Raw genomic sequence first — 15,067 nt, forward strand, 5'->3', positions numbered from 1 at the left:
TTGGAGTACAGTTGATTTACAATGTTGAGGTAGTTTCAGGTGACAGCAAAGTGATTCAGTTATACGTATACACATATCTATTCTTTTCCAGACTTTCTTCCCATGTAGGTTATTACAGAGTATTGAGCGGAGTCCCCTGTGCTATGCATGCAGTAGGTCCTTGTTGGTTATCCGTTTTAGACATAGTGATGGGTACATGGTAATCCCGACCTTCCAATCTTTCCCTCCCCCCACACCTTTCCCCTCTGGTAACCATAGGGCGTTCTCTAAGTCTGTGAGTCTGTTTCTGTTTTGTAAATACGTTCATTTGTATAATTTTTTTAGATTCTACATATAAGTGATATATGAAATTTGTCTTTCTCTGTCTGACGTACTTCACTTAGTATGATAATTTCTAGGTCCATCAATGTTGCTGTAAATGTCATTATTTCATTTTTTTTAATGGCTGAGTAATATTCCATTGTATATATGTGCCACATCTTCTTTATCCATTCATCTGTCAGTGGACACTTAGGTTGCTTCCATGCCTTGGCTATTGTAAATAGTGCTGCAATGAATATTGGGCTGCGTGTACCTTTTTGAAGAATGAGTTCCTCCAGATACATGCCCAGGGGTGGGATTGCTGGATCATATGGTGGCTCTATTTTTAGTTTTTTTTTTTTTTTTTTTTTTTTTAGTTTTAGTTTTTTAAGGAACCTCCATACTGTTCTCCATAGTGGTTGCACCAATTTACATTCCCACCAGCAGTGCAAGAGGGTCCCCTTTTCACCACACCCTCTCCAGCAGTTATTGTTTGTAGACTTTTTGATGATGGCCATTCTGACTGGTGTGAGGTGATACCTCATTGTAGTTTTGATTTCTCTAATAATTAATGATGTTGAGCATCTTTTCGTGGCCATTGGTATGTCGTCTTTGGAGAAATGTCTGTTTAGATCTTCCCATTTTTTGAATGGGTTGTTTGTTTTTTTGAAATAGAGCTGCATGAGCTGTTTGTATATTTTGGAGATTAATCCCTTGTCGCATCATTTGCAAGTATTTTCTCCCATTTTGTGGGTTGTCTTTTCATTTTGTTTATGGTTTCCTTTGCTGTACAAAAGCTTTGAAGTTTCATTAGGTCCCATTTGTTTATTTTTGTTTTTATTTTCATTACTCTAGGAGGTGGATCCACAAAGATATTGCTGTGATTTATGTCAAAGAGTATTCTTCCTATGTTTTCCTCTAAGAGCTTTATAGTATCAGGTCTTACATTTAGGTCTTTAATCCATTTTGAGTTTATTTTAGTATATGGTGTTAAAAAATGTTCTAATTTCATTCTTTTACATGTAGCTGTCCAGTATTCCCAGCACCACTTATTGAAGAGACTGTATTTTCTCAATTGTATTGTCTTGCCTCCTTTGTCATAGAATAATTGACCATAAGTGCTTGGGTTTATTTCTGAGCTTTCTATCCTGTTCCTTTGATCTACAAGTCTGTCTTTGTGCCAGTATCGTGTAGCTTTGATGACTGTAGCTTTGTAGTATAGTCTGAAGTCAGGGTGTCTGATTCTTCCAGATCCGTTTTCCTTTTTCAGGATTGCTTTGGCTATTTGGGGTCTTTTGTGTTTCCATATAAATTTTAAAATTTATTGTTCTGGTTCTGTGAAAAATGCCATTGGTAATTTGATAGGGATTGCATTGAATCCATAGATTGCCTTGGGTATTATAGTCATTTTGACATTATTGATTATTTCAACCCAAGAGCATGGTATATCTTTCTATCTGTTTGTGTCATCTTCAGTTTCTTTCATCAGTGTCTTATAGTTTTCAGAGTACAGGTCTTTTGCCTCCTTAGGTAGGTTTATCCCTAGATATTTTATTTGTTTTGTTGCAAGGGTAAATGGGATTGTTTTGTTAATTTCTCTTTCTGATCTTTTGTTGTTAGTGTATAGGAATGCAAGAGATTTTTGCATATGAATTTTGTATCCTGCAACTTTACCAAATTCCTTGATGAGCTCTGGTATTTTTCTGGTGGCATCTTTAGGATTTTCTATGTATAGTGTCATGTCATCTGCAAACAGTGACAGTTTTACTACTTCTTTTCCAATTTGGATTCCATTTATTTATTTGTTTATTTTGGATTCCATTTATTTATTTATTTATTCATTCATTCTTCTCTGATTGCTGTGGCCAGGACCTCCAAAACTATGTTGAATAAAAGTGGTGAGAGTGGACATCCTTGTCTTATTCCTGATCTTAGAGGAAATGCTTTCAGCTATTCACCATTGAGAATGTGTTAGCTGTGGGTTTGTCATATGTGGCCTTTATTATGCTGAGGTAGGTTCCCTCTATGCCCACTTTCTGGAGAGTTTTTATCATAAATGGGTTATCATAAATTTTGTCAAAAGCTTTTTCTGCATCTATTGAGATGATCATATGGTTTTTGTTCTTCAATTTGTTAATGTGGTGTGTGTCACACTAATTGATTTGCGGATGTTGAAGAATCCTTGCATCCCTGGGATAAATCCCACTTGATCATGGTGTATGATCCTTTTAATGTATTGTTGGATTTGGTTTGCTAGTATTTTGTTCAGGATTTCTTGCATGTATGTTCATTAGTGATAATTGGCCTGTAATTTTCTTTTTTTTGTGGTATCTTTGTCTGGTTTTAGTATCACGGTGACGGTGGCCTTGTAGAATGAACTTGGGAGTGTTCCTTCCTCTGCAGTTTTTTGGAAGAGTTTCAGAAGGATAAGTGTTAACTCTTATGGAAATGTTTGATAGAATTTGCCTGTGAAGCCATCTGCTCCTGGCCTTTTGTTTGTTGGAAGTTTTTTAATCACAGTTTCAATTTCAGTACTTGTGATTGGTCTGTTCATATTTTCTATTTCTTCCTGGTTCAGTCCTGGGAGATTGTACCTTTATAGAAATTTGCCCATTTCTTCTAGGTTGTCTGTTTTATTGGCATATAGTTGCTTGTAGTAGTCTCTTATGATCTTTTGTATTTCTGTAGTGTCCATTGTAACTTCTCCTTTGTCATTTTTAATTTTATTGATTTGAGCCCTCTCCATCTTTTTCTTCATGAGTCTGGCCTAAGGTTTATCAGTTTTGTTTACCTTTTCAAAGAACCAGCTTTCAGTTTCATTGATCTTTCCTTTTGTTTTCTTCGTCTCTATTTCATTTATTTCTGCTCTGATCTTTATGGTTTCTTTCCTTCTATTAACTTTGGGTTTTCTTCTTCTTTCTCTAGTTGCTTTAGGTGTATGGTTGGGTTGTTTATTTGAGATTTTTCTTGTTTCCTGAGTTAAGATTGTCCCTCTTAGAACTGCTTTTGATGTGTCCCATAGGTGTTGGATCGTTGTGCTTTTGTTTTCATTTGTCTCTAGGTAGTTTTTGATTTTCTCTTTGATTTCTTCAGTGATCCATTAGGTTGTTTAGTAACATATTGTTTAGCCTCCATGTGTTTGTGTTTTCACAGTTTTTTTTCTTGTAATTTATTTCTAATCTCATAGTGTTGTGGTCAGAAAAGATGCTTGATACGATTTCAATTTTCTTAAATTTACTGAGGCTTGATTTATGGCGCAGCATGTGGTTAATCCTGGCGATTGTTCCATGTGCCCATGAAAAGAACGTGTGTTCTGCTGCTTTCGGATGGAATGCTCTGTACATAATCAATCAAGTCCACCTGGTCTAATGTGTCATTTAAGGCCTGTGTTTATTGATTTTCTGTCTGGATGATCTGTCTGTTGGTGAAAGTGGGGTGTTAAAGTCCCCCTACTGTTACTTTGTTACTGTCGAGTTCTCCTTTTATGGCTGTTAGCATTTGCCTTATATATTGTGGCGCTCCAGTGTTGCGTGAATATATATTTACAGTTGTTATATCTTCTTTTTGGATTGATCCCTTGATCATTATGTAGTGTCCTTTTTTGTCTCTTGTAACAGTCTTTATTTTAAAGTCTATTTTGTTTGATATGAGTATCACTACTCCAGCTTTCTTTTGATTTCCATTTGCATGGAATATCTTTTTCCATCCCCGCACATTCAGTCTGTATGTATCCCTAGATCTGAAGTGGGTCTCTTGTAGACAGCATATATTTGGGTCTTGTTTTTATATTCATTCAGCCAGTCTGTGTCTTTTGGTTGGAGCTTTTATCTACTTACATTTAAGGTAATTATCGATATGTATGTTCTTATTGCCATTTTGTTAGTTGTTTTGTTTTTGTAGGTCTTTTTTCTTCTTTTGTTCTTTTCTCTTGTGATTTGATGACTATCTTTTATTTTTTATTTTTTATTTATTTATTTTTTTTATTTTTTATTTTTTTGATGACCATCTTTAATGTTGCGTTTGGATTGCTTTTTCTTTTTTGTGTGTGTATCGTAGGTTTTTGGTTTGCGGTTCCCATGACTTTTATACATATATACAAGATTGTTCTAAGTTGCTGGTCTCTTAATTTCCCGTGCGTTTCTGGTATCCGGCATTTGTACTCTCCTCACGATTGCTGCTTTTGATATCATATTTATGTGTGGATGATTTCCTACCTTTATGTTTGCTTTTACTGGTGAGCTTTTCGATTAGTAATTCTCTTGTTTCTAGTTGTGGCTTTTTCTGTTCCGTCTGGAGAAGTTCCTTTAGCATTTGTTGTAGAGCTGGTTTGGTGGTGCTGAATTCTTGTAGCTTTTGATTGTCAAATCTGAATGAGAGCCTTGCTGAGTAGAGTATTCTTGGTTGCAGGTTTTTCCCTTTCATCACGTTAAATATATTGTGCCACTCCCTTCTGGCCTGCAGAGTTTCTCCTGAAAAATCAGTTGATAACCTTATGGGGATTCCCTTGTATTTTATTTGTTGCTTTTCCCTTTTTACTTTTAATATTTTCTCTGCCTTTAATTTTTGGCAGTTTGATTAATATGTGTCTTGGCGTGTTCCTCCTTGGGTTTATCCTGTATGGGACTCTGTGCTTCCTGGACTTGGGTGGCTGTTTTCTTTCCCATGTTAGGGAAAGTTTCAGGTATTATCTCTTCAAATATTTTCTCAGGTCCTTTCTTTCTCTCTTCTCCTTCTGTGGCCCCTATAATGTGAATGTTGGTGTTTTTAATGTTGTCCCAGAGGTCTCTGAAACATTCTTTTTTCTGTTCCATGGCAGTGCTTTACCCCATTCTGTCTTCCAGCTCACTTATCCATTCTTCTTCCTCATTGTTCAACTCTGTTGTTTAAATCTCTTGGCTCTTTCTTAAACATTTCTTGTATCTTCTTGGTCTGTGCCACCATTCTTTTTCCGAGATCTTGTATCATCTTTACTGTCACTACTAAGAATTCTTTTCCTGTCTCCACTTCACTTAGTTGTTCTTCTGGTGTTTTATCTCGTTCCTTTGTCTGGAACATATTCGTCTGTTGTGTCTCATTTTGTGTAACCCTGTGTTTGCAGTCCCACAGGCTGCAGGATTGTAGTTCCTCTTGGTGTGTGCCACCTTGTGGGTGCAGCCGGTCTAAGAGGCTTGTGCAGGCTTCCTGGTGGGAGGGACTGGTGGCTGCCCACTGGTGGGTGGAGCTGGGTTGTGGTGGGTAGGGCATGTCAAGTGTTGTGTTTAGAGGTGGCTGTGGATTCAGGAAGACTTTAAACAGTCTGTCTGCAGATAGGTGGGGCTGTTTGTTTTTTGTTCCCACCCTGTTTGTTTTTTGGCCTGAGTAATCCCAGTACTATATCCTAAGGGCTGTTGGGTGGGGTCAGGTCTTGGCTTCAAAATGGTGGCCTCCAGGACAGCTCATGCCATTGAGTGCTCCCCCGTACCTCTGCCACCAGTGTCCTTGTCCCCACAGTGAGCTGCAGTTGCCCCCTCCCTCCCCAGGAGACCCTCCAAGACCAGCAGGTAGGTCTGGCCCAGGCTCCTATGAAGTCACCTCTTTTTCCCTTGGGTCCTGGTGTGCATGAGACCTTGTGTGCGCCCTCCAAGAGTGGTGTTCCTGTTTCCCTCAGTCCTGTGGAGTTCCTGTGATCAAGCCCCACTGGCCTTCAAAGCCAAATACTCTGGCTTCTCCTCTTGATGCCAGACCCCCAGACTGGGGAGCCTGACATGGGGTTCAGAACTCCCACTCCTGTGGGAGAACCTCTGTGATATAATTATTTTCCATTTTCTGTGTCACCCACCCAGCGGGTACGGGATTTGATTGTATCATGAACGTGCCCCTCCTGCTGTCTCGCTGTGGCTTCTTCTTTGTCTTTGGAAGTGGTATATCTTTACTGGTAGGTTCTGGCCCTTTTTTGTTGATGGTTGTTCAGCAGTTAGTTGTGATTTTGATGTTTTCATGAGAGAAGGTGAGCTCTGGTCCTACTGCTTCTCCATATTGTTAGGAAACCAAGAAACTGTTGATTGTTAAACTCAGCATTCAGGTAGGCCATTATGATTTCTTTCTCTGCCTATGTGAGAAAAAGTGTGCTTCCACAGCAAAGAAATGTGGCATTTAGACACCGTTTATTATTTATATTCTTTTAAAACTTAGGACCAACTCTTTTAACAGTACATTTGTACAGTCAGTGAATTTGTGCCCTTTGGTTTCTTGAATGCCAGCTGAGTTGAATCATTAGACGCAGAGATAGATTAGTTTACTAACAGATTGTTCATCCTATGGGGTGTTATATTTCGCAGTATTATGTGGAGATATATGGTACAGAAATAGTTGTAAAGGAAACATGGCAGCCCATACCTGAACAATAACTGGCTTAAATTATTTTGTCACGTTACTTTAAATTAAATACTGTACAGATGGACACTCTTGTGCTGGTAGGCGTGGTCAGAGGGAGCTAGTGCAAGGGGAGCCAGAGCTTGAAGCACTGGTGGGAGCTGGGTTAGGAAGGCAGGTGTATAAGTGTTCGTTTCAGTATTTTGCAGAGGACTGGAGCCCTGCAGGGTAGAGTCACTTGAGCGATGATTCAAGGCATTCAGTAGTGGGTCTAGATGCTTGCACTGGGGGCAAGGTGTTGATCAAGGTAAGTGCCCCAGTTGTCTCAACAAAGGACTGACTTTTGAACGTGAGGCAGTGACATTTTGTAAGTTTCTTTTGTGTATTTTCTGCTCAGGGGCAAGAACTATTTAACTAAGAAGTGGTTTGATTTGATCCTGACTGGAGCAAGGACGAGGCTTAACTCTGATGAAAGGTGCAGATTTGGAGATACCAAGTGTTGCACAGATGAGTGAGGGTAAAAGGCATGGGAAGAAGAAGAAGGAGTTAACATTGGTAGTCAGACCCACTGCAGTGACGGTCCACAAATGCCTGCAGAAATTATTTCACTCTTAAGGGTCAGCATAAACTTACTCTGCTGTGGCATAATAAATACATAAATAATTTGATCTATGTCCCAGGTTGCTGGCATACAGCTCCCAAAGCCCTTGGGATCTCAGGAGCGGTAAGAGTGCCTCTGTACCCCCGCCCGGCAGCTTCAGGACGGGGCTGTTGGCCGGAGCAGCCAAGCACGTGGCCAGAGGGTGGCACGTGTGCCTCATCCCAGGCCTCCGGGAAAGAGAGAGGGCATGGAGACTGGGCTAGCCGCCAGTGCCCGTGATTTAATCAGTCATGCCCATGTGATGAAACCTCCCTAAAAGCCACTGAACGAGGGCCTTGGACAGCTTCCAGGTTGGTGAACACACCTAGGTTCTGGGAGGGTGGTGTATCCATGCCCCCTCTCACGCCTTGCCCGACGCATCCCTTCTGTTTGGCTGTTTCCCCAGTTGTATCCTTCATAGTAAACTGGTGACCGCAAGTGAAGTCATCAGTTTTTGTTTCTGTTTTTTTACAGAAAAGAAAGTCAAACTTATTTAATGAAAAACTAGAATTAATAAAAATTAGCAAATACACACACACACAAAATATACACACACAGCAGCACTGTGTATTGACTCACATAGGGGAAAAGCAGTGGTCCAAGACCTCTCAACATGGCTTGTCAGTTAAAGAAAAAAATACCCAAACACACACACACGCATGCGCACACAAAAAAACAGAACAGAAAACAAGAACCCAATATTTTTCAGCAGTACACTCAATCTACAACCAACACAAATTCAGAATTATTTTACAATGCTTCCTTTCTTAATACAAAAGATGCCCATCTTGGGTGTGTGTATATATATATATATATATATATATATATATATATATTTTTTTTTTTTTTCAGTGGTTTACTGTTGACTTATTTTTAAATATATTAGTGTTACTACATGTGACTGTTTCCCGTATTTAATAGCCTTTCCTTTTATTTACCTTCATGTGCCCCAAGCTTCCGGTTGGTAGGCAGACAGGTAAATTGTTTTCCTGAGTTCTGTGAGTTATCCTGGTGAATTGTCAAGCTGAGGAGGGAGTCTAGGAGCCTCCAAATTCATAGGCAGTCAGTCTCAAGGCCAGGTCGCAGCCTGGGAGGTGCAGCTGGCACCTGGAGCGGGGCCAGTCTTGTTGGACTGAACCTGTGGATTCTGACGACGACCCCAGGCAGTCTGTCAGAAGTTAAGTGAATTGTAGGACACCCACTTGGTGTCCAGAGAGGTGGAGAGTTGGTGGGTGAGAGAGAAGCCCACACGTGTGGTGTCAGAAGTGTTGTGAGTACGTCACGTAGGGTACACACGTCTGTGTAGGTGCTTCTTTGCCACGGTCAGTTCATAAACTCCGAACTTACCTACGTGCTGTGTCTGCGGGCCCCGTTCTCCTTTCCGTGCCCCTGTAATCCCTGAACAGCACGTTGACTTTCCCGTCTTCTCGCTCGCTCTCGTGGCCTGTGCAGCTGGCCACGCTTGGCTTTTCTCTAACAGTGTGCTTGTGTACCTCCTGTCCCCTTAGACAGCCTCTCTGACTGCGAGGTTTGTCTCAGTGGATCCCCGTCCACCAGGCCATCCTGGGCCCTGGCCCTTCCTGCTCCGATCAGGTCCGCTGCCACTCACAGTTGGGGACAGAGGTGGCAGAGGTCATCCTGTGGATGGTGTCAGTACTGGGCAGTTACTCCCTGACGAGATGAGAGGGAAGCAGTGTGGCACGTTTGTCATGGCTTATCACCAGCATGATTCTTAACATATGTTTTTATTTTTCATACAAGTACCGAGCATAGTGCCTGGCAAACTGAAGGGATCACAAAATGTTTGTTGAATTGAAAGGCTCATCACAGTTACCAGAAAGATGAGAATGCATCAGTGAATAAAGACTCAGATGGTCTTCACTTTTTAGTCCGTGCAGATCTCTAAAGGAATGCAGTGGTGCTCAAGTGAAAATTTTATGTGACTTTATCCTTTTTAGTGCTTCCAGTGCCCTACGCTACTGTGGGTAAAAATGCAGAAACACTTCACGGGAATACTTTAAAGTATTTTGGTGTTGAGTAAAAAAGGTTTTAAAAAGGCATAACATATTTGACTTGTTACTTGCGTATATTCTTAGAAATGGAGATTGTGTAGATTGTCTAATTTATACTGAGTAATGTTAGATTTCCTGTTTTTCAGAGGCATAGGCGTAAGAATGACAGACCCAGTGTATCTGAGCCCCTCATTTGACAACGTACTGCCTAGCTACTTATTTTTACAAGTAAGTATTTGTAAAAGCAAAATACTTAGTGACACTGAAATATACTTCAGCGAATTATTTGAAATCTAAGGGTTTGTTTTTTTGCTTCTATTAACTTTTTTTTTTTGCAGTGTATTTATGTTTTCTGATCTACCTTTGGTTAAGTAGTAAGGAAAAGCTTAGTAAGCACTTTCTCTTTTTCTCAAGTGATGAACTACCTTTTCTCCCTTCATTGGCCCAGCGGTGCTTATCGTAGGATAATAAGCACAGTACGTAGGGTGAGAAGGTGTGCGCAGGGCGCTGCCGCGACTCCGGCTCACCCTTAGGAAAGGAAAGGCTCCACCGTGTGAGACGGCGGGGTCTGTGTCATTTCTTTCGGGCACCAGTTCTGAGCTGTAGTTTGAGAGCTTCTTCCTGAATGTGCTTTCCTTCCTCTTTCCTACCCTCAAGTTTAATAAATATGGTTGTACTTTTCTTATTATAAAATGTCTGTAACTGCTGTAAAAAAAAACAACAACCTACTTAGTGTAGCTTATTGTGATGATTGCTTTCCATTTCCACTATTAACCCCTAAATAAAGCATGCATTTGCTATACATGTAAGTGTTCCATGTGTAAGTCTGAGTGAGATCCACATGGTTTACTACTCGCAGATTTTGGTCAGATGGTTATCAATTGCTGTGATATAACAAGTAATTTATTTTCCCTTGTCCAGTTTATGATGTATTTTCATGTACATTAGCTCATATGATTTGTTACAGTCTGCTTGTTAGGTGGCATTTTTATTATTTTATTATTATTACCAATGTAACATGAAGATACTGAAGGCCGGATCTGGTCAGGTTCTTGAATAAGGTCGCACAATGGGTAGGTAGTAGCATCTGTACCCTAACTTAAGCGTAGATGACATTTGCTTTCTACTCTGATTAGTATGTAACCAAAAGTCGTTTTATAAATCCAGAGATTAATTCTGGGGTGGACAAATAGAAAAACAGATTTACATTTGTCATCTGATTCTACATTGGTGATTGTGTAAACCGTTAGGATGCATAACCTAATATAAAGTCATACACGGTTACGTAGAATCTTCTTCAGTAGTCTCTGCCAGCCTTTTTTATTACTTTCTTTTTTATTTAATTTTTATTTTTAAATTTTTTTTTAGAGAAACAGTTCCCAAGAGTGCTTTTCTTTTTTTTTTTTAATTTATTTATTTTATTTATTATTTATCTTTGGCCGTGTCGGGTCTTCCTTGCTGCATGCGGGCTTTCTCTAGTTGCGGCGAGCAGGGGGGCTACTGTTCGTTGCGGTGCCTGGGCTTCTCACTGCGGTGGCTTCTCCTGTTGAGGAGCTCGGGCTCTAGAGCACAGGCTCCGTAGTTGTGGTGCACGGGCTTAGCTGCTCCGTGGCATGTGGGATTTTCCCGGACCAGGGCTCGAACCTGTGTCCCCTACATTGACAGGCGGATTCTTAACCACTGCGCCATTAGGGCAGTCCTGCCAGCCTTTTAAAAAGTGTGGTGTTGTGCTGGGCTCTTTGAATATATTATCACACGCCTGCACTGGCTGTAACTGAAGAACACTGATACCAGTTCTTGAATGATGTTCAGCAACCTCTTAACTTGTGAAGATGTGGTAGTTCATAGGGTGATTGGCTGAATACCTTGTAAGCCCCAGAGTTAGGCAACTAATACTTTGTCCATTCTGTGCAATTACTGAAGGTACTTTACAGAGAGGTAGAGTTATATACTTGGGAAAATCCCTGGTGAAATTTGTGGGTTTTTTTTCTTTTTTTTTGATGCCTCTTGCCTTGCCTTTCTCTGGAAACCATTATCCCCAGATCTGTACTGTTACTTGTTTGCAACAGCTAACGTGGAAGCTTCACATTGTGGGTTCCTTGTTGAGGAGAGGAGGTTGTAAAGGGCTGGTGATAATTGATTATTTCTCATGTAGCAGTTGAAGTTACACAAGGATGTACTTTATAAAGTTAATTGGAGTGTCGCACACAATCATTAAAATTACGAATGTGCAATATTATTTGGTTTTTCAAAACCACAAAGGAAACTTTTGATTTGTCTGACCACAATCCACAGAACTGCAGAAACGCCTTTGATGTCTTTCACGATTGAAATGATTGACAGTGAAAGGTTTAATACTTAAATATTTACAACAGCTGTTTTCAGTTATATTCTAGTTGCATTCTAGGTTATCTGGAATCAAAAATGGTACTCCAAAGTTGATCTTTTCATTGCCTGGTTTCTTGGAAATAATTGATTTAAAAGCCAGATGAGGTTGGATAATCTGAGAGCTTTAAATACATGCTGCTGCCTGGACTCTACCACGTGAATGGGCTTTCGTTGGTCTGGCTGGGGTGGGGCCTGGGTCAGGATGCTGAAAAGCTCTCCCAGGTGGTTCTAGTTTGCAGCTAAGGTTGAGAATGGCTGTAGCAGTAGCAAGGGTGCACAGCTAGCTGCATGTTAGAAGCACCTGGGGAGATCTTAAAAACACTGATGTCTGGCCCTATTGCCAGAAATTCTGATTTAACTATTCTAGATGACTGCGCATTAAAAACAACAAAAGACAGAACTCACCAGGTGATTCTGTCGTGCAGCCAGGATTGAGAAATACTGTAGAGAAAGGTAGTAGATGAAATTGTTTTAGAGAAACTTTGTCATCATTTAAATATTTAATGAAGCCTCTTCACTGGGACTGTTTCATGCTTTCAACTGATTGCATACCAGAAGGTTCTTAACGTATTACGTTGGATTGGACATTTCTGTCATCTTTGGCCATTGCATTAACGTTATCTTTGTTAGGAGTGAAGCATCACTATCATCTCCAGATGGAGAATCACTGAATCTTCAGTGGCCACATACGTGTTTTTATATTAGAGTTCAGTTTTTAATGTGTTGTGTCTTTACGTCCTCTGATTCTGAAACTTAAAATGATCTTGAGTCACTGATAACAAATTAGTTTTTTTTTCCTTATAGAATTTGCCGTCTGCTGTAGTCAGTCATGTTCTGGATCCTCAGCCTGGAGAGAAGATTCTAGATTTGTGTGCGGCCCCCGGAGGCAAAACAACACACATTGCAGCGCTGATGCATGATCAGGTGAGGCCGTCTTCGTGCAGAGCTGCTCTTGATACACTGCATGTCTCAGTGATGGAGGTGGAAGTATGTGTGACTTACGGAGCATTGTACAGACATTCATAATCTGGTCGATTTCAATTCAGCCAAAGAGAAGGCCGCTCAGTGATGTCATTCATCACATATTAAGTTCAGTAGACCATTGTCATTTGTGAAGACTATCTCAAGACCTTCTCGAATCCCAGATTTGCCTAATACATTTATGGAATAGAATTTTTCCCTCAAATGATTAAGTCTAAATGAAACATTTAAGAGATCTTTTCATGTTCTTAATTACAGGACTTGACACTTTTTAAACTATTCAAATAAATTCTACCACTGAAAGTTAACTTGGCAGCCCGTTATTAAAGGGTCCAAATATATATTGTTGATATATATGCAAATATAAAGATGATAATAAATATATTGGCTTGGCCAAAATGTTCGTTCGGGTTTCTCTGTAAGATGTTTTTGGCCAGCAGAATACATGCACACATACTGAACGTCTATATGTGTCTGTGTTCTTCTTGCCTTCGGGTTCATAAAAAGCGTGATTTGGCTTAATTAGTAAAGCCTGCTTCATTGTCACAAAAGAGAAGTCTATCCTTGGATAACTTTAGCTCAAATGTTACTGCTTTTCCTATGTATGCATATTTGCCGATGTGTTTTCTTGCATCGTGCGCTAGTTTTATCTGTGTTCAAAGCTGTGTGGCCTTGTAACCACTCTGTGCTTCAAATGAGATTCTTCAGCTTGAGAAGGATATGGCCAGTTGATGCTATCTTTCCCGTTTGTTTCAAATTCTGTAAAACCAAATGGTTCCTAAAATGTTTGCACATGCTAGTAGCTTCACCTACAGTATATTTCTTGATCTAGAGTCAGATTTTAATTGATGGACTGATTTAAAAAATATTGATTTATTCTTACTGTGTGCCAAGTACTGGCTGGCGTACAGCAATAAACCATAGTGACCACAGTTTCCTTCTTCATGGAGCTTACGTTGCAGTAAAAGGACACAGATGAGAAACAAATGAGTGAGTGAAAGACAAGGCATATATAACTGTGGGAGGGGTATGGGATTGGGAACACTGGGGAAGGGAGAGTGAGTTTGCAGTGGGTGGCGAGGGAGAAGCCCACGGGGAAGGTGGCATTTAGGGAAGACTTACAGGTGGGAAGAATGTACCAGCGAGAGGAGACGTAAGTGCAAACGCTCAGGCTGGACGCTGCCCGACTTGCTGGGGAAACCAGGGTCGGGGGAGGGACCGTGGTAGTTTTGCGGCATAGAATAAGTGAGGAGCAGGGTGGGGGTGGGGGACGAGATCAGAGAGTGGGGGCCGGGGCATGGGCGGAGCAGCTTAGCAGGCTCTTCCGGGACTTCACGTCCGCTCCAGCGATGGGACGTCCTTGGAGGTTTGGGGCAGAAGAGCGACATAAGCTTGCGTGCTCCTTACCTTGGCCGCGGCGTTGCCAGCGGCGGAAGCAGAGAGACCGCTTAGGAGACAGCAGTTCAGGGGCGTCATGGAGGTGGTAAGAAGTTGGTCGGATTCTGGGTGTGTTTCGAAGCTGGGGCTGTTAACAAAGAGTTGTTGGTGGGTTGGACGTGGGTTGTGAAAATGAGAGGCCAGCGCAGCGTGACTCCTTAGGTGTTTGGCCAGAGGACCTGGAAGGATGGAGCAGCCGGGTCGGGAGGGGCACGTTTTGCAGGGAGAGATCAGCCGTTTAGTTTGGGTTATACTGCAGTGCGGTCCCATTAGACAGCCAGGAGGTGGCGTGGAGCAGGCAGTGGGGTAGTTGAGTCCAGGGTGCAGGAGAGAGGTCGGGACTGGAAATGGAGGTCTGGAAGTCGTCAACACGTGGATAAAACATGCGAGGCCGTGAGGCTGATGCGGGCGGGAGAAGTAGGGGAGGCCGGAAGGCGAGCCTTGGGGCTGCGGTGCGCCGACGCTCGGGGCTCGGGGAACCAGGAGGAACGGCCACCGATGCGGCAGGACCACAGAGGCCCGTGATGCCCTGGGCGCCGCGCCAGGAAGGGGTCGAAAGGGGACGGAGCAAGCAGCTGGGTGAAACGTCCCGGCGGGGCCAGTGAGGTGAGGCCCGAGAACCCCCTCCCCGTGGACTCATCACCTCGTGGGTGATGGCGGTGAGTGGAAACGCCTGCTTGGATGGAAAATGAGAGGAAGCGAAGAAAGTGAATCAGGACCACTCCTTTGCGGGGGCAGGGCCCGTTTTTACCGGAGGGCAGAGAAATGGGGCAGCGCTTGGAGGGTGGACTCAGGGAGCCCTTTTTTTAAGATGAGGGAAATAGCAGTGCATGCTGATGGAGAAGAGCGATTAGAAGGGGAAATTGGTTACCCCCGAGGGAACGGGAAAATGGCTGGAACAGGATCTTGGGGTAGGTGAAATGGGACAGGATTTGATGCACAGTGGCTTTAGATGGTG

General features: G+C 41.9%; 1 protein-coding gene across 5 annotated transcripts in view; it reads left to right on the plus strand.

The window, feature by feature from the left end:
- Window positions 1–15,067, plus strand: part of NSUN6 (NOP2/Sun RNA methyltransferase 6) — a 91,502-nt gene that overhangs the window by 40,316 nt on the left and 36,119 nt on the right. For all 5 annotated transcript variants that reach the window (XM_033403485.2, XM_033403486.2, XM_049706541.1 and 2 more), the window contains 2 exons: window positions 9,450–9,531; window positions 12,496–12,615. In XM_033403485.2, the coding sequence (XP_033259376.1) occupies window positions 9,450–9,531; window positions 12,496–12,615 (202 nt within the window). The remainder of the gene's footprint in view (window positions 1–9,449; window positions 9,532–12,495; window positions 12,616–15,067) is intronic.

This window comes from Orcinus orca, chromosome 2 (assembly GCF_937001465.1).
Source record: "Orcinus orca chromosome 2, mOrcOrc1.1, whole genome shotgun sequence".
NCBI classification, from domain to species: Eukaryota; Metazoa; Chordata; class Mammalia; order Artiodactyla; family Delphinidae; genus Orcinus; species Orcinus orca.